Below are 18,671 nucleotides of genomic sequence, written 5' to 3' on the forward strand. Positions count from 1 at the left end.
GAAAGCCATACATCTCTTAACTTGCTTTGTTCTGATGAAAGGTAGCAACCTGAAATGCTAACTCTGCTCCTCAGATATTGCCACACCTGTTGAGTGTGTTCTTTCTTATTTTGGATTTTCAGCATCCACTGTTTTGTTGATCTATCAAACAGACACTTCAGTTCAGTCATTATGAAGATTTCACATTAGAGAAGGTTAGAAATAGACATTATCTTGGAAAAGCTTGGAAGGTTAGAAAGTCAGCTCAGAAACAAAACAAAGGTTTATGAATTATTTGGTTTAGTGTTTTTAAGGAGTAAAGAGGGAAAAGAATCACACTGCAAATACATCAAAAACCTTTGATTTTTGCTTTTATACTTTGGCGATCTGGTGGAATTGAATTTTGTGCAGGCTTTTGTATGGACCTGGTCACACTTTTGTTGTAGTCTCTGCACATGTATAAAACAAATGTGCAAATTCCTTATAAGAAGATTATGGTTGATCTGATTGCAGTTTCTACTTTCCTGTTTACACCTATTTGTTTTCACTCCTTTGTCAGTCAAGAGTCTGTCCAACTTCATCTTAACGATATTCAATGACTCAACCTCCTCTGCTTCTGGGAAGAGAATTCCATGAACTAACATCAGAATTTTTCCTCATCCGTTTTAAAACCGTTATTTTGTAAATGGCACCTAGTTCTAGTCCCTTCAATGAGTGGAAATATATTCCAACATTTTTATTTTCCATTTCTTAGTTTCTTGTTCACAAAATAAACACCACTAGTTAGGTCAGCATTTATTGACTGTCCCTAGTCACTCTGTAAGCCAGCACCTTGAACTACTGCAATCCATGCTCCTATCATGCTGTTCACCTATCTGAACGGCTGAACTTACTTCCTCACACTAATGACACAGATTTGTGTTTGAAAAATGTCAAAAAAACAAGTTTGACTGGGATGATGCATCCATTCTGAGACAGGCTAAACAAAGACACTCACAGGAATTCCTAGAGGCCTGGCATTCAAACCGGAACTCCAGCAACGAATGCATCAATCTGGGCCCCATTTATCAATCTCTCAGAAAAAGAACCGGAAGTGATATTACTCACCACAACAGACTAAGACACGTAAATAAAAAGCAGGACAGAACACCAGTGCTTCAACGGAAGCTCACTGATGCTACCTGGCATGGTGACAAAACATTTGAGAACAAATCTTCCAGCTCAGCAAGCAAACTTACAACCTAAACTGGACATGTGCTGAGTGAAGAGATGATTGGAATGCTTAGTGAATGAGTAATCTCCACTAACATATTTTAAAGCAGTCATTTCAGCAAAAAGAAACTGGGAGAAATTAGGTGGTTAATTATAAATTCTTCTTCCCCCTCAAGGTAAAGGTTATCCAAGGGATTTTGCTAGTTCTCCTGGGATTCTGTCTGGGCCCTTAGTTTATCTTAATGTGTGAATAATTTTGTTAAATAGTTGGCTTGGTGTCTTTCTATAGCTGTATCTATACCTGATCTATGTGAGACATTTCTTAACCTTCACTTTAAATGAAGTGATTAGCTGTCACAAGTTAGTTTTATCTGTGGAAGTTGCTTTTCCTGCGCACTCTTCACATGGTGGAAATAACTGCAGAGTTCAGCAGAAATAGTAAACTCAGGATTGTTCCTCAAGTGTGTCTTCAAAGGAATTAAAATCCTAACCCTGGTTGGAGTTCTCTTTTTACAATCCTTCTGTTTTGGGGCATAGGCAAGAGACACTTAGTCTCGCTAACTAATGGTTTTGTTTAGAGCTCAGTGAGAGAGATCATTTCACTTTTATTTTCCTGTGCTATTGTACTAATTCTAGTGCCATTTGTGCTGTTACCTTGACCATATTGCCCCAACCTCTCATTGGAGCAGTGATTGACTTAATCAATAATGCACCATTGCCTACGTGTGTTTGCTTTATGAATGTAATAAAACATCTTAGCCAGTAGAGTTACCAGCAGAAGAAATCCGGAATCATCTTCAATTCTGTTAAAAAGGCTAGGACAATATAACAGTCCCTGAATGCTTGACGTTTGGATTAAAGGCGCTCTACAAATGATCTTCAAGGAATTATTGATCTTATTGGCCAAGACAGTTTGTCATCTGAATATTGGGATACTGTACCAGCTTAACCTGTTGTGATTCTATGTACATAACATCATAATTTTGAATTATGCAAGGTGCTGATTTGGTTAAATGGACAGAATGGCTCTTGAGAACTAGGTTAGGAGAAGAACTTCCATTTGTTGGTTGTAGGGCTGGAATTCAGAAGAGCTTCTGATTTAGGACTTTAAGTGGAACATTCACCCAGAGATGTGATCCAGCTATGTCTGATATTCTTTTGTATCTACTCAGTGAATTTTTGGATTGGCAGTGAAAGTGTTATATATTTTCAGATTCCTGTGGGATCTGAATGTGGTTCAGAATGTTAAAAACTTGGAAAATTATATGATCAGGAATATGACCAAATATTTAAACCCATTAAGTCAGGTATTGGTATTTTTAAAACATGTTTATGTACAGGGGGACCACCACCTCTGCACCAACCTCTGCTATGGATTAGGGTTGGAAATTGTGGTGTGAATCTGAATAATTGCTGCCAGAAAGATGGAAGACGTTGATTAGTAAGCAGTTTTAATCTTCTGTTTCTGATGTTATTTTATATTAAGTTAAAGAGTTGCAGTGTTCTAATTCAAAGTCCTCTTCTGGCAGAACTAAAGGATCTCTCAACTTTGTATTTCTGTGTAGCATATTTTAGGTATGTACATTACTGGATTTTAAACCTGGTTTTGGGGGGGCGGTGTGGAGAGGGGAGAAAGATTAAATGAACTAATGAGCAATGAACAATTGACTAATGAACAACTGTTTTTAATATATGCCATCAACTCCTGATTTATCCTTTGTCAAAGACGACTAGAAACCTAAACCTGTACTGTTGACCTACCAACATTTAAAAATCATTAAACACTCCCATCCTATTAAACAATCAAATGCTTTTCCTGCATGTTTGTCACATGGTGGTTCATGCCATCATTCCATTGAGTAAATGTCAAGTAAAGCATACCCATCCCTCCCCCTCTTCTCTCTTTCCCCCCCTCTCTCTCTCTCTCTCTCTCTCTCTCTCTCTCTCTCTCTCTCTCTCTCTCTCTCTCTCTCTCTCTCTCCTTTTCCCCCCCCCCCACTAAGTTGGGAAAATAATTTGTGTTTGTGGGCAAGGTAGCATAAACAGTCTTCAGTCATGAAAACTTGATTGCACAAGATGACAGAATTGTAGGTGTTACTATTTGGTTCGGTGGAAGGGGCAAGTTTGTTTGAGGTAGGAGTGCCGGAGCCTGTGTGGTCACTTTTAAAATTAACATGTTTTCTAACTGGGAGCCAGTGGGTGCCAGAAGGTTCATCAGTGACCAGTATAAGATTGAAGTCATCTGCAAACACCACCAGGGTTGCAACAGGAATAGTTTAACTTCTGACGGATTCTTGATAGTTAATGGAAACAATCACTTGTGATGTTTGATTTGTTTGTGGTTGAAACTAAAGAATAGCTTAATTCTTCCCAAGCACAGAGGGGTTCAATAACTAACATGTTAAGACAGAAGGTTGTGGATGCAGGACCTGTGGACAATTGGGCCTGGGATGGGACCTTGAGAAACTCCTGCAGTGATGTTCTTGGTTGAGATAATTAGTCGCCTACCAATTGAATAGCCTTCCTGTGTGCCATGTTCCTCCACACAATAACAATTGATTTTGATTTTGGTTTTGGGAGATTCTGTGTTGCATTCAAATGCTATCTTTGAGAACGTAGGTCACTGCCATCTTGTCTTTGGTCTTGGAGGTCTTGACAATGTCTGAACCAAGGCTGCAATGACATCTGGGGTTGCTTATCTGACAAAATCCAGAAAATTTTGTGGATGCAAGTAGTGTTTAGTTCTTGATAAAACAACACATTTTGGCTGTGCCTTGGCATAAAGTTATTTTTCTAAACTACCTTCAATACATATTGCATTCTGGATTATTACACCTCCAGGTTAGGACAATAGTGGACCAAACCAAGCAAACAGTTCCACTAAAGCCAAAACCTATCCCGTGCATTATGTCGGAGTGCCCATGTGCTAAAGGAACTAGGGCCATTTTTCTTTCTAAAAGCAAAATACTGGGTGACGCGCTCATTTGCAGAGAGAAAAGTGGAGTTATTGTTATCCGCTTTGTGATCTTTCAATATTGTTTTGAGTGACAAGAGTTCAGCTAGATGTTTAATGTCAGACTGCAACTCTGTATTGTTTGTTAACTTAGTGTCTTGTGTTTCTGTGCAATGGGATTTGAATCCACTGCCTTCTGATTCGGCCCAAGTTGAGCTAACCTTTCAGTTCCTTGTAGTCTCTTTGGGAAGCTTCAGAGGTTTTGGCTACAAACTGATCTTGTGTCGTATTTGCATTCGGCAAGACAGATTTGATCTAGCCAACACTAGTGCAAACCAATCCTTTTCATTTACCTGTTTAATGTTCAGTGTCCAGAGGTTTATAGTCATATAGTCTCTCACTCTTAGCAAAGAAGAGGAGATGCATGTAACTGCAAGAAGTTTATTTGTTCTTTCTGCTTCACTCCTGTTAAAATACTTCCAGGTTCTATCAGGGCAGAGTGGGTGCAAAACCATTCAATTGAGAATTATGTTTGCAACGTGTGACTAGAAATATTAAGGATGTTTTGGTTTCTTTTAATATTCAGTTTGAAATTTTCAATAAATTGGACTTGACTTCTGTTAACAGTGGTGAAGCAGATGCTGGAAATGAATGTGCCAAGAACAGAATGCAGTTTCCTTTGCTTAACTTTCTTTTTGTGCTTGTTTTAATTGTGCTTTTGTGTCTAAATCTGTCTTCTGACTTCTTTCACCGCAATTCCTTGGAAGAATAATGTATCGAACCTATCGAATGTAAGTAAAACTCGTTCTTTGGCTGTAGGTTGACTGTGCACTACTCTTGAACCAGCATAACAACTTTGCTCACAACTGTTACAACTCTTCGTGAATGCTCGACCTTATTTGTATGCATAAATTATAATTGTAATTTAGAATTTGTTCTCGGAATCTGTGTACGCATGTTCCAAGGGCTGAATAAATGGCAAATGCTGATGTAGTATAGTGTTTCATTTTAGCAGCAGACCTAGTTGCATAGTATTATTTGAAGCTGCTTTGACTTTGAAAACGTTTAAACATTAAGCAGCCTATAAAATTACGTTATTCCTACAATGACCACTTTGGATTTCTTATTAGGATGGCATGTATTTGGTTAGTACTATGTTGACATTTGTGGCAATGTATAATTTTATTTGTATAGACCTGCAGTTCTGTGGTTTGATTACTGGTTTATGTTGAGCTGGCTAATTTTAACCAGGATCCTCTAAGTTCAAAAATTTCCTTCTGTGTCAGAATGTGACAGTAGAAAAATAGCGAGTGGTTTTGCTATTAATTTATCCAACAATTGACATAAGCTGAAGGTGCTTATACAGTAACATTCATGCCACCCAAATGCCAGAAAATGGCCATTTTACCAGAGAGAGATGAGTCTACTAAACTGAGCTCTGCAAGAATTAACATTTGAGTTGGAGGAAGATTGGGAAGGTGGATTAGAAGAAATTAAGTTGTTAAACTGTACCCTCTGGTTTTGGAGGACATTCCTGTTGTAAAGAAAAGAATTGGATGAATATTAGCACTCTTGTGCATTAAAATATTTTTGTTACAGTCAAGCGCGCTCGAACAATTCTCACTCCTCATCTGAATCGAATCCCACCATTCCGAGGGAGTTCCAGTTGGATCTTGATGAAATTGAAAATGACAACAATGCTGGCAGATGTGAATTACCAGATCTGGTGCAACACAAACTTGATGACCTATATGAACCAGTTTGCCTTCCAGAGCCAAAGTAAGTTAACTTTGTGAATTTAAAAGTAATTAGAAAGGAAAAGATACAATTTTTTTTGATACTTGTATTCTGTCTATTACAACTTTTTGTTCTATTTCATTGACATTATAAAGTTTAAAAGATTGATGTTTCAGTTGTACTTGCTGGTGCAAATTAATTTGCAACTTAATCGCCGCAATGAGAGGTCTGCACTCAAGAGAATTTTTTTTAAGATCTGGTGATCAAATAGTAGATGGGGAAAGGCAAAACTGGAACATTATTCTGGGATTTAACTCCCAGCTGGGATTTTGTATCTGGACTTTGAGTGCCTAACCTTTTCATATAGAGGTTGCGTTTCAATGTTATCCTTTTTCACCCAAGGGGCTGATGAGCAAATTTTGGAAAAATTAAGTTTGGGACAAAATTAAACATTAAACCTGCATTTGAAGTAATTGTTGAGATTCAGAAAATCAGCAACTTGCTGAGCAAAAAGTTGTCAAAGGAATAAATTGATAAGTGATTAATAGGGATGTTATCTGAACGTATCTGAACAATCTATGACTAATGCTCATGTCATTATCAGGACAAAAGCCAGAGTATAGTCTCTTTGCAACTGAACATGTTCATGAGTCTGTTTAATATTGGATATACTCAACATATTTAAGTTTTTTTGCTTGTCTGAGTAAAATTCTTATGAATTCCTTTCCAAGTGAAAACCAGAATCTGTGCAGAATTTAATCCATAACTGACAATTGAAATGAAAAAGTGCAAATTAGTGTGCACTTTGCACATGATTTTTCCTCTCATATATTAAATTAGTCTGTGCTCCTACTGTGTATGGATAACACACAAATTGAAGTCAATGGTCCAAATAGCTGAAGTTATGCAGTACTTCAGGAATGCAGTCATCCCATCCTCAACAATATAAGTCCATTCTTGCAAGCTACAGGTGCCATTAATATTTTGATCTGCAGGCTCAAGTATCTTTGTCTGCAGCTTGGCTGTCAACATAAGCACAGCACTTCCAAAAGTTAGGCATTATCTAAATATGCTGTTGTGAGGTTTTCCTTTTGATTGTCTCCATGCTGCTGTTTTGCAGTCTTCAAAATCAGAATTAATCTTTTGGCAATAAATAGCTCAAGAGGCACCCGTAGTGCCTCTGCATTGCATTGGTGTGGCTGTTGTCCCTGCACAACTTAAAGTACACCGTTTTGTTTGATAAATTCAATGAGAATGTATTTGTGGAAGTGCTAGCTGCACATAGTGTCCTGGATGTTGAGCATGCTTGATACTATACAGTCTTACTTTGAGTTTGTTGTGCAACATCAAAATTCTGATCGAGATCTTGAAGCTTCATCTCATTTCCTTGAATGTTTTCAGAAATCGTTCAGTTTCACCACACTTTGATGAGATACATGGCAGCACTGATTCGACTATCAATTTTGTTGTGTCGCAGGTGGCAAGTAGTGATATTAACACCAGCATTCAGGCTCTTGCACAGGTAGGATATGAGTGATTCCTGTGCAGCTGGCTATGCAATTGTGTGAAATATGTAACACTCATCTGCTTTATCTTTGTTAACATCTTGCCCAAGAGCATAGATGTTAAACGCTTGTGATGCCAAGACAAGCAAGGCTATGGGCCAAATGCTGAAAAATGAGATGCGAACATTTAGTTGTTTTTGACTGGTGCAGACTCGATAGATCGAATAAGATTTTTCTGTGCTGTAAACCTCTGACTCTAAATAAACTCCATATCTAGGTTTTTTAAAATTGTAGTGACAACTAAGGCAAAGATTGCCTTTAATCAGCATCTTGTCAGGTAGAATTTTGTACAGTTGGAATATGAAATCTTGATTGCCCATATCTTAGCTAGTTTTCCAATAAAAAAGATAATTTTCAAATCTTGCATCTTAACTCAAAACTATGGCATCAGTCACTGACACAAACCTGAGCAATAGCAGGTTCAGAATAGCCAGTCAAAACCAGGGGCCATTTTCTAGACTAGTGTGATGTGATAGTGGTGATGATAAACCCATTTTTCTCATTGTTTATCAAAAGCATAAGATGTCCAAAAATATTATGTTTGAAAGTGGGCAAGAGATAACTGAAAGAAGTAGTAGTGCTGTGAGGGAAGTGATGTAAAGCTGGATACCAAATTGTGATAAGTGCATAAAGCATTAGTAAAAGAGATCTCTCTTAATTGTCAATAACAATTTTAGTTTAGCTATTCAGAAGACAAATTGGCTACATTTACAAGGACAGGAGGAGGAAGGAATGTAATAGCCTGCAGCTCACCCAGTAAGAAATAGCGGTGTGAATATTTGTACAAAGGTTTTGTATGTAAGAAGAAGGCAGATGTAATGTTGTGGAACTGACTGAGAAAATCAGAGCTCTGTCAAACTAAAACTCTGTCCCAGTCACTTGAGACAAAGGGAAATCCAAGAACCGTATTATAAGAATTATTAGGAAAAACATGGAAATAAGTTCTGCAAGGAGGCAAACATGGTGTTGAAGATAGTCAAGTAGAATAAGTTTCAGGTTTATATCAAGGCAGTTTTTGACCTTCAAGTTTCAGTACAAATAAGATTAGTGGCAATTGAGAAATATGAAAATCCTGCTAGTCAGTGCCAAGTCTAATGCAAAGTACATGATTAAATGCTAGGCATCTATGGTCTAACAAACTCGAGCAGAATTGTTCTGGGACTGTGCCCAGTGTCTGACCTTCATTAACTCCACAGTCAATGAACTTCCTTCCAGCGTAAGGTCTGAAGTGAGGGCACTCATTGACATTTGTAGTTTTGGCGACGTTTGCAACTCTTTCGCAGTTGTAATATGTAATACGAGCTAAGCAATATTCAAGTTTGGGTAAGTATCATTTATGTCAACCAGTCGCTGGAAAATGACCATCTCCAACAAAGCAATGTTTTGTAATCGTTCCTTTGACGTTCAATGATATTATGTCCCCACCATCCTTGGAGGTGAAGGGTGGAGAAAAGAAAGAGTCACCTCTTAACTACACCAACCCCATGAAAAGTATGGTTCTTAGAGTTGCTCAGAACAATGATATTCTGTTGTTTAACTTGCAATCTTCCCCAATACCTGTCTATTTAGAAATCCAATTAAAATGGCATTCTCTCCACTTTCCTGGATGAGTGCAACTCTAAAAACTTCTATATGGAACATAGAACAATACAGCGCAGTACAGGCCCTTTGGCCCTCGATGTTGCGCCGATCCAAGCCCACCTAACCTACACTAGCTCACTATCCTCCATATGCCTATCCAATGCCTGTTTAAATGCTCATAAAAAGGGAGAGTCCACCACTGCCACTGGCAGGGCATTCCATGAACTCACGACTCGCTGAGTAAAGAATCCACCCCTAACATCTATCCTATACCTGCCACCCCTTAATTTCAAGCTATGCCCCCTCATAATAGCTGACTCCATACGTGGAAAAAAGTTCTCATGGTCAACCCTATCTAAACCCCTAATCATCTTGTACACATCTATCAAGTCACCCCTAAACCTCCTTTTCTCCAATGAAAACAACCCCAAGTGTCTCAGCCTTTCCTCATACGATCTTCCTACCATACCAGGCAACATCCTGGTAAACCTCCTCTGCACCCGTTCCAGTGCCTCCACATCCTTCCTATAGTATGGCGACCAAAACTGCACACAATACTCCATATGCAGCCGCACCAGAGTCTTATACAACTGCAACATGACCTCAGGACTCCGGAACCCAATTCCTCTACCAATAAAAGCCAGTACGCCATATGCCGCCTTCACCACACTATTTACCTGGGTGGCAACTTTCAGAGATCTGTGTACATGGACACCAAGATCCCTCTGCTCATCCATACTACCAAGTATCCGACCATTAGCCCAGTACCCCATCATCTTGTTACTCTTACCAAAGTGAATCACTTCACACGTAGCTACATTGAACTCCATTTGCCACCTTTCTTCCCGGTTCTGCAGCTTATCTATATCCCGCTGTAACCTGACACATCCTTCCTCACTGTCAACAACTCCACCGACCTTCGTATCATCTGCAAACTTGCTCACCCAACCTTCTAGCCCCTCCTCCATGTCATTTATAAAAATGACAAACAGCAATGGTCCCAAAACAGATCCTTGCGGAACACCATTGATAACTGCACTCCAAGATGAACCTTTACCATCAACTACTACCCTCTGTTGTCTTCCAGCCAGTCAATTCTTAATCCAAACCTCCAACTCACCCTCAATGCCATACCTCTGTATTTTTTGCAGTAGCCTACCATGGGGAATCTTATCAAACACCTTACTAAAATCCATATACACCACATCTACCACTTTACCCTCGTCCACCTCCTTAGTCACCTTCTCAAAGAATTCAATAAGGTTTGTGAGGCATAATATATCATCCAGGTCACGCAGAAAAAGGTCTGCTTGATTGTACTCCATTCCTCAACTTAAATATTCGCTTCCATGCCCAGTGCATATTCTCAGCTGTATATATTGTCTAGGATGTACTGCAACAACTTACATGCTGTCAAAGCAGCTTTTGTCCTTCCAAACTTGTAGTTGTTACCAGCTAGCAGAATGAGGGCAGCACACAGATGGGAATGCAAATGTGTGCATACTTCTCCAAGTTGCACATCATCCTTACCTGGAAACATCATGGCTCTTTTTCGCTTTTTGCATTAGTCTTGGAACTTCTGACCTAATCAATTGTGAACAATTATTCACAAGCAGGTAGACCACACCATGAGAAGATGATATTGTGGCAATGCCACTGGGTTAGTCATTCAGAGACCAGGAGACTGATTCCGATCTCATGTGGACCTTGCAATGAGTTTATGAATCAAGAATATAAAGCTTCATTGGTGACTGTGAAACAAGCATTAAAAGCACAAATCAACTGCACTGGCAGATTCAAAGGAGTACGTCGTTCAACTCTTAATAAGCTGGTGCAGGCATGTTATGAGCATCATTACCTGGTGCTCAACTTTGTTTGTTTTACCCAAACCCATGCATATTATTTTTATCTAAATAATCATCCAAACTCTTGAGTGTCTTGATTGAACCTGCCTGTACTACACTTTCAGTCAATGCATTTTACTAGGTGCAAAGGGTTTTTCCACTGCTTTTACAAATCGCTTTAAATCAGTGCCCCTCACTTTATTTCTTACAAGCGGGAACAGAATGTCGAGGGGCAAGTGGCTAAACTTTTTTTTTCTTTGGAGGTGGTCATTTTTGGCATTTGGGTGGCATGACTGTAACTTGCCCAAATCTGAAAAATAATATATACCAGGAAAAGCAAGTGTCCCAATACTGACCCCTGAGAAACTCCTTATACAAGCCTTCCTCCAGCTTGTAAAATATTCATTGGCCATGACTCTGTTTCCTACCACTTCACCAATTTTGTTTCCAGTTATTACTGTCCCCCATAAGAGGAACCATATTCTCCACATCCACCTATTCATCCCCACAGGATCTTCCCTGTTTCAATTGAGTCGCCTCTGACTCTTCTAAACTCCAGATAAATCATAGCTGTGAAATAATTGGAAAAACAACAGGGGTGAAACTATATTTACTCCAAGCTGTTAAGATTTGGGTAACAATTGAAATTACTAAATTGGATATAAAAGGTGGTTGTATGAGTACTTGAGAACTAATTTGCACAATGATGGTGTAAAGGTTGGGGAATGGAACTAATTGAATTGGTGTTTTGAAGAGCTGCTGCAAGGAAGATTGGTTGAGCATTCTGTTTTCTATATGTCGTATTGATTCAGTGAAGGTTTCTTGTCTTTATTCAGATTTTCTTATGCAAATTCCAACACATTACTTTTTTTGGCTTTCAGATTGATGAAGTTTTGCGACAAGAGGACAAAGCTGATACTATGTCTGGTCACATTGACCAGTTTCTCATTGCAACCTTCATGCAACTTCGATTAATTTATAATACACACATGGCTGATGAAAAACTTAATAAAAGAGAAATCCTGAAACTTTATAGCTGTATCATTGGGAATATGATTACGGTATGGTTTCTATTGCCATTGGAAATATTGTATGATTGTGTGAGGGATTTATTTATACTGATGTTTTGAATTTTTTGGAAAAGAATTATTGCAAACAAGTTTATTGGACCTAATGCATTCCTTTTGACATGGATATTACACACACTAAGAAACTAAGAACTAAGAAACTGGCTGGCTGCATATTTTAAATTCAGCAGTCAGCAACAAAGTGGACTTTATTGCATCCCCAAACTAAAATTTAATGAAAATTGAATATTCTACTGAGGTGTATGTAGTCCTGCATATGAAAGTTTTAAGATTGTGTGTAGTGTTCAGTCTAGTATGCATCTGTTCAATTGAGAAAAATGCAAATTTTTGGAGAGCTTGTGAGAATGATGAGTTGCACTCTGAAGGAGTAGTTGTGCAGTGACATGCTGCTCCTTTCTGAACCCTGAGGACTAAACATTGTGCACAGGGGCCATCTGACTCACAAATTGAAGCAATAGAGAAATGTTTCTCGAAAAACAGGAGGACCCATTGGTGGCACGCTTTTAAACCTTGTAAGAGCAAGAATGCTGGATTCTTGATGATAAAAATTTGGGAGTTCAATGTAGGTGCAACACCTTCAGAATTGACATGTCTGTGCAAAGTGGAAGAAAATTGCATGTTTAGCAATAGTCTGACTTAATTAGAAATTAAACTTGGGATTCAAAGGAAAGTTGAAGAACTGAGTCTGTCTGTTTAGAAAAAATAACACCTCGGTCCAGGCTAATAATGAGGGAATTAAATTGAAAAGTATTAGAAAACCCTGGATATTCATGGCAAGGGTATTGATATCTGAAAAAAAGTTCCTGTTCATACATGCTGTCACAATGGAGGAAGTGATACAAATATACCTTTTTATGAATCACTTCCAAAATGAAAGAAAGAAGTCAGATAATCATTTTTGCCTTGCCCAAAAAAGTGTGCAGGGAGAGCTGCTGTGAAATGCAGTGCATTTGATGTTAGACTCCTTTTCTGCCACCTTCTGAAAAGGATTACCCATAAAGGTGAGCCTCAAAAGCACATTGATATATCTTTCAACTCACTATGCTGTCAATGACTAACTCTAAAGCCTACTCCTCACCTGCTGGGTGAGGACTTGATGCGCAGCTGATAAATAATTATTGACTGATTTTCTGCGCTAGGCAGGAATAAAAGTTCTATTTTGGTGTTGTGACAATTATGCAAATTTTAAGCTAAAGTTTAAATTTCACCTGTTTGTCTTGATTGGATCAGCCTTTGATTTGTAGCTCCCTGTTCAGTGATAGTTGTCTGTTTCCTGTTGATATGTTAATGGAGGGATGTGGGGAGTGCTGGGCAGGAATTTGCAGGAGCAACTAGTATCAGTAGGTCAGGAGGCTGGGTAGTGAACCAGAATAAGCTCATCACATTCGTGTTGGAAGTCTGCATATTTAAAATTTTCTGGGATTCCTGGTATTTCTCCAGATCTCCAATGGAAAGGACTACACCTAGTCGTTGCTATCCATTTCCTTGTAAACACTGAAGCAATAGGATCATCGCTTCTCTCTCAAATAAAAATCATGATCCTGATTTCCATGGGTGTCAGACTTGTGAAAATTGAGGAAAAAAAAAAGAGTTGATTGACCTAAATCTCAGTAAATCCTAATTATGAATATCATCTTAACCATGTTCCCATCCAATGTGAATAATTCCTGCAAGACCAGCTTGAGGAGTGGCCCAGTCAAGGTGTTGGGTATTTACAGGAATCTAATCAAAGGATAATAGGCATTTACAGCATTGGGCATGAACAATCTTTTGTAGAGTTGAACCTAATATTGAGAGATTTCAGCTGGTCAAGTCGAGAAGATTGGATGCAAAATTAGCTGAGGGATATACAAATGAAGTTAATTGACCCAGGTCTTCGGAATCATAACTGCAATTGGTGGTAATTTGGAAAACATAAGGCTCCCCATCCTCTTATTTTGAAACTGACTCAAAGTATCCAGTAATAAGAATTATTTTTAAAATGGCACTGACTGCTTGTATGATTTCAGTTCAGCATAATTTGAAATCTTCAATTTTAATTGAGTCATCTGATATTTAGAAAGTTATGGTTGTGAAAATGTGGAAACATAGAATTTAAAATTACCAATGTAGCTTTTAAAAGAATGGCGATGCAGATGATATTGAAACTTGGGTACGTTTCCATGTCTATAATTTGGATTTAAATTGCATGTGCTGTGACTTGTGTTTGGCCAGTCTCATTGAGAATGGAGTACAGTTTAGTTAAGTTTGCTTTAAGTTTGGTTTGAATAATTGGAAGGATTCTTGGTCTGAAAATATTAATCTCTAGTAACGTGGTCAAACTTCCCCTTTTTGTACTGTGATCCAGGATTTGTATGCCATTCTTTGCTATTTTAATATTTCTGCTTTCAAAATTATCTTCCAGTATTTTAAGAGTGAAACTCTGGGGAACAGAACATTTTAATTGATTTTGAAAACATATTTAACTGCAAGTCGTTTTATGTAACACTGCTTTTTTTTGACCTTCAATATATCAAAGATGAATTGTTTTTTACCTAATGTCTTCGAACAAGAGACATTTATTTTACTTTTGTTTTTCTAGTTGTTCCAAATAGAAACATTGGCCAAGGAGGCTTCTATGGGAGTCCTGAAAGATCTCATGCATGGATTAATATTATTGATGTTGGATTCACGCTTAGAAGACTTAGATGAAGGTCCACAAGTTATACGATCAGTCAATTTGTTGATGGTCAAGGTCTTGGAAAAATCTGATCCAACCAACATCTTGAGGTAAAAGAGTAAAACAAAGTTGATGTAGCTATATTAGGTGTCAACACCTGAATTTTTTTAAAGCCGCATTCTTTTGGAACTTGGAGTATTGCTTTAGTAAAGGGCCATCTGCATTTAAAGTATCCTGTTTTGACACAATGGCTATTTCAGCTTTTAAGTTCAGAAGCAAAATACTAATGATGCTGGGAATCTGAATTCTGGACAAGTATAAGATGCTTTCTTGTAGAGAAAGCAAGAAATTAGGTCAATTGCAAAATGAACATTGCTAAACTGACAACGACAGAATGATAAATCTAATTAAACTTTTAAACCAAGCAGGTATTGAAAAACTAGTGCAGTGCAAATCTTTGTTTTTGCTGCAACATTTCAATCTTTTTAAATATCTCAACCAATGCCATCAACAAAACCACCTGCGAACTGAAATTGATCTTTGCTGTAGTTGGAACAGTAGTTCTCTGCTCCATGTGCAGAGCTTGATTTCAATTGTCATCTTTATCTGGTGTGTTGTTTGCAGGCCATGTTGACACTTAGATATTCTTAACTAGCCTGTTCGGATATGTCATGATACACATCTGGCGCATGTGGGACTTGAATCCATGCCTCCTGGGCTTGTAATAGGGACATTACCACTGCACTGCAAGAGCCCTGTTTCTTGGGCTTTTCTTAAAATTAAGTGGAAGTGAATAGTCATTTTTAATCACTGTTCAAATGTGTTATAAAGTTCACACTTTTGGTGAGACTTCAACCAGACCCCTCTGGCCCAGCGGCAGGGACATTACAATGATGCCTTAAGCCCTGGTTCTTGAACTGTTTTATTGGGGTAAATGGAAATGGGTAATTGTTTTTGTGTAACGACCTTCCAGTTTTTTCACTACTTATCTCGAGTTGTGTGTGGGTTAGACTGGTTTAAAATAATACATAGGGCATTAATGAACTAAAATGAGAGGAGAAGCAATTCACCACCCATTTGGAAGCCTGAATGACTTCCATGATTGAAACAATTAAACAGTTTGCTACCTCATTTAATTTGATTGCTTTGCTTTGAAAATTGTGCCAACTCCATCCTTATTAGCTAAACTAAATCTTTGCTTTGCAGTTCCTTGATTGTGCTTCTGCAGGATAGTCTTCTGGCTACAACAAATAACACTCCAAAGTTTTCAGAATTAGTTATGAAGGTAATGTCCATTGCACATTAAACATATCTCAATTTTTACTTTTTCCTAAAGTTGTACACACTACTTTGGTTGAGTTTTGTTCTTTTTATATTTCTAGTGTTTGTGGCGCATGATACGCCTTCTCCCAAATAATGTGAATATTATCAATGTTGACCGAATTCTTCTGGACATACACAATTTCATGCGGGTTTTCCCAAGGGAGAGATTAAAGCAGATGAAGAGTGATCTTCCCATGAGAACACAGAAAACGTTACTTCATACACTTTGCAAGCTATTGGGACCGAAGGTTTGATGTTTTTGGAATTTCCTGTTTAGAGTTCATTAGAGATGAATTAGTAATGTTTTGAGTTAGAGGGTATTGTTTAAAAAGTTTCCAGACAACCAAGTCAGCCTCTAGTTGTATGGTGTAGTGAGTAAAGTGATGAAGGAAATCAGACAAGGGATCTCAGTTGCAGATTTAAATTTATTTTCAGTCATCATGATTTTTCATTTCAAGCAGCTGCCGAGGGCACCAGGGCTGGCAAGTGAGTAATCTTGTTGTGCTCAAATTCCAGGGCACAGGGTGAACTTATTTTGAAAAGTTCTCCCTCACACCCAATGAATATGCAAGTTTCTCAGCTGAGTTCTTTGGTAACACGGAAAAAGATGTGCTCAAATATATACATTATTCATAGGGATACAAATTTCGCCAACTTAAACTGAAGTAGAATCTCTTCAATCTTTAATGAATAAACTAATGAGAGTATTTTTATACTTGTTTTGTTCTGAGTAGACTGAGTACTACTTCAAGCATAGCAAAGCTAGATTTAGTGTATAAATTCTGACAGGCACTTAACTAAATTAGTCATATGTTTTCCAAAATGTGGAATGGCAAATATTGAACTTAGACTTTACTTCATTTCTCTGTAAACTGGATTATAATTTGATCCACAATTGACTTTGTTAGTTGTTGTGGTTCTGTTCGCCAAGCTGGGAATTTGTCTTGCAAACGTTTCGTCCCCTGTCTAGGTGACACCCTCAGTGCTTGGGAGCCTCCTGTGAAGCGCTTCTGTGCCATTTCCTCCGGCATTTATAGTGGCCTGTCTCTGCCGCTTCCGGTTGTCTGTTCCAGCTGTCCGCTGCAGTGGCCGGTATATTGGGTCCAGGTCGATGTGTTTGTTGATAGAGTCTGTGGATGAGTGCCATGCCTCTAGGAATTCCCTGGCTGTTCTGTTTGGCTTGCCCTATAATCCTAGAGGCATGGCACTCATCCACAGACTCGATCAACAAACACATCGACCTGGACCCAATATACCGGCCACTACAGCGGACAGCTCAAACTGACAACCGGAAGTGGCAAAGACAGGCCACTATAAATGCTGGAGGAAACATCACAGAAGCGCTTCACAGGAGGCTCCCAAGCACTGAGGATGTCACCTAGACAGGGGACGAAACGTTTGCAAGACAAATTCCCAGCTCGGCGAACAGAACCACAACAACGAGCATCCGAGCTACAAATCTTCTCCCAAACTTTGACTTTGTTAGCGTTATGTTCAAAGATTAACTTGTTTCAACTATTCCTTCCTCCAGATTATGGATCATCTGGCATTAATTGAGAATAAGAATGAATCTGAACTTGAGGCTTATCTGCGACGAGTCACTAAACACTCAATGGCTTTGTCAGGTGGAAAGATTGATTCGGACACAGAAAAGGGTGGTTCTACAGTAGTAAGTGTCAAATTGGAAATGGCGATTTAAACCTTGAATATCAAGTTTACGGTTTTGAGCTAATGGCGGTCCTCTTTGAATCTATAAGAACATTGTTGAATGTTTTGAATTTTTGCACGTTTTGGATTTGTTCTTACCTTGCCATTGTCAGAAGGGATCAAAGGAAAGTTGTAGATGTCTATAAATACATAGCTTGCTTTTGCCAATTTGGCCAGATGATATATACTGGAATTTGAGTATAAGTCCCTGATCTCTATTGCTGAACTCTTTGTGGCCCCATCTTCTGCCCCAAATATCTTTACCTAGATATCTTTCCATTTCAAGGTTTTCAATTAGTCTCATCAAGAAATTTTTGGGCTAAAGATTTCTAGCTTTGTCACATAAACAGTCCTTTCATGAACAACCTAGCTCCAATTTTAATTTTTATGGATCTTCCTATGTCAAAGAGTTTCTCTGCTCCATTGGCTTCTTTAATCATGAATGCATGAATTAGTTCATCCCTTAATTTCTATGTCCCGTGAATACAAACCTAGTCCACACAACCTGTCCTCGTACTTTCACTGCTGATGTATAATCTTCCTGAGGTTTGTGCCCAGATCCTCAATGTGGTATTGTAGAAGTAGACGCTTTTATTTTTATTCATTCACAGAATGTGTGTTCTTGAGTAAACTAGCACTTATTGTCCATCCATAACAGCCCTTGAGAAGTTGCTGCTGAACTGTGTTTATGAACTTTTGCAGTCCTTGAGGTGCAGGTACACCCACACTGCTGTTAGGATTTTGACACAGCTACGGAGAAAGCAGTGATTATAGTTCGAGGCCTTGGTGTGTGGCCTTGAGAGGAACTTGCCTATAGTGGTGCTCCTATGTATCTACTATCCTTACCCATTTTAGATGGTAAATACAATGGATTTGAAAGGTGCTGTCCAAATGATTTGTTATAATGCATCTTGTGGATAATTCACACTTGCTGTTATTTATTGGAGGTGGCAGAATTAAATGTTAAAGTTGGTGGTGATCGCCAATCCATTGGGTTGCTTTTTCCTGGATGGTGTCAAGCTT

At 38.5% G+C, this 18,671-nt stretch overlaps 1 protein-coding gene and 1 non-coding gene across 5 annotated transcripts in view; both read left to right on the top strand.

Moving 5' to 3' along the window:
* ckap5 (cytoskeleton associated protein 5) overlaps window positions 1–18,671 on the top strand; it is a 121,446-nt gene that overhangs the window by 86,080 nt on the left and 16,695 nt on the right. For 3 of the 4 annotated variants that reach the window (XM_072592678.1, XM_072592677.1, XM_072592680.1), the window contains exons 34-41: window positions 4,912–4,935; window positions 5,744–5,923; window positions 7,283–7,403; window positions 11,753–11,932; window positions 14,541–14,728; window positions 15,825–15,903; window positions 16,001–16,189; window positions 17,473–17,610. In XM_072592678.1, coding sequence (XP_072448779.1) covers window positions 4,912–4,935; window positions 5,744–5,923; window positions 7,283–7,403; window positions 11,753–11,932; window positions 14,541–14,728; window positions 15,825–15,903; window positions 16,001–16,189; window positions 17,473–17,610 — 1,099 coding nt within the window. The remainder of the gene's footprint in view (window positions 1–4,911; window positions 4,936–5,743; window positions 5,924–7,282; window positions 7,404–11,752; window positions 11,933–14,540; window positions 14,729–15,824; window positions 15,904–16,000; window positions 16,190–17,472; window positions 17,611–18,671) is intronic. The other variant, XM_072592681.1, reaches the window with a different exon arrangement.
* LOC140493909 (small nucleolar RNA SNORD67) lies at window positions 12,297–12,403 on the top strand. The gene has a single exon (XR_011963793.1). It is a non-coding gene; the product is annotated as a small nucleolar RNA SNORD67 (small nucleolar RNA).

This window comes from Chiloscyllium punctatum, chromosome 22 (assembly GCF_047496795.1).
Source record: "Chiloscyllium punctatum isolate Juve2018m chromosome 22, sChiPun1.3, whole genome shotgun sequence".
Classification (NCBI taxonomy): domain Eukaryota; kingdom Metazoa; phylum Chordata; class Chondrichthyes; order Orectolobiformes; family Hemiscylliidae; genus Chiloscyllium; species Chiloscyllium punctatum.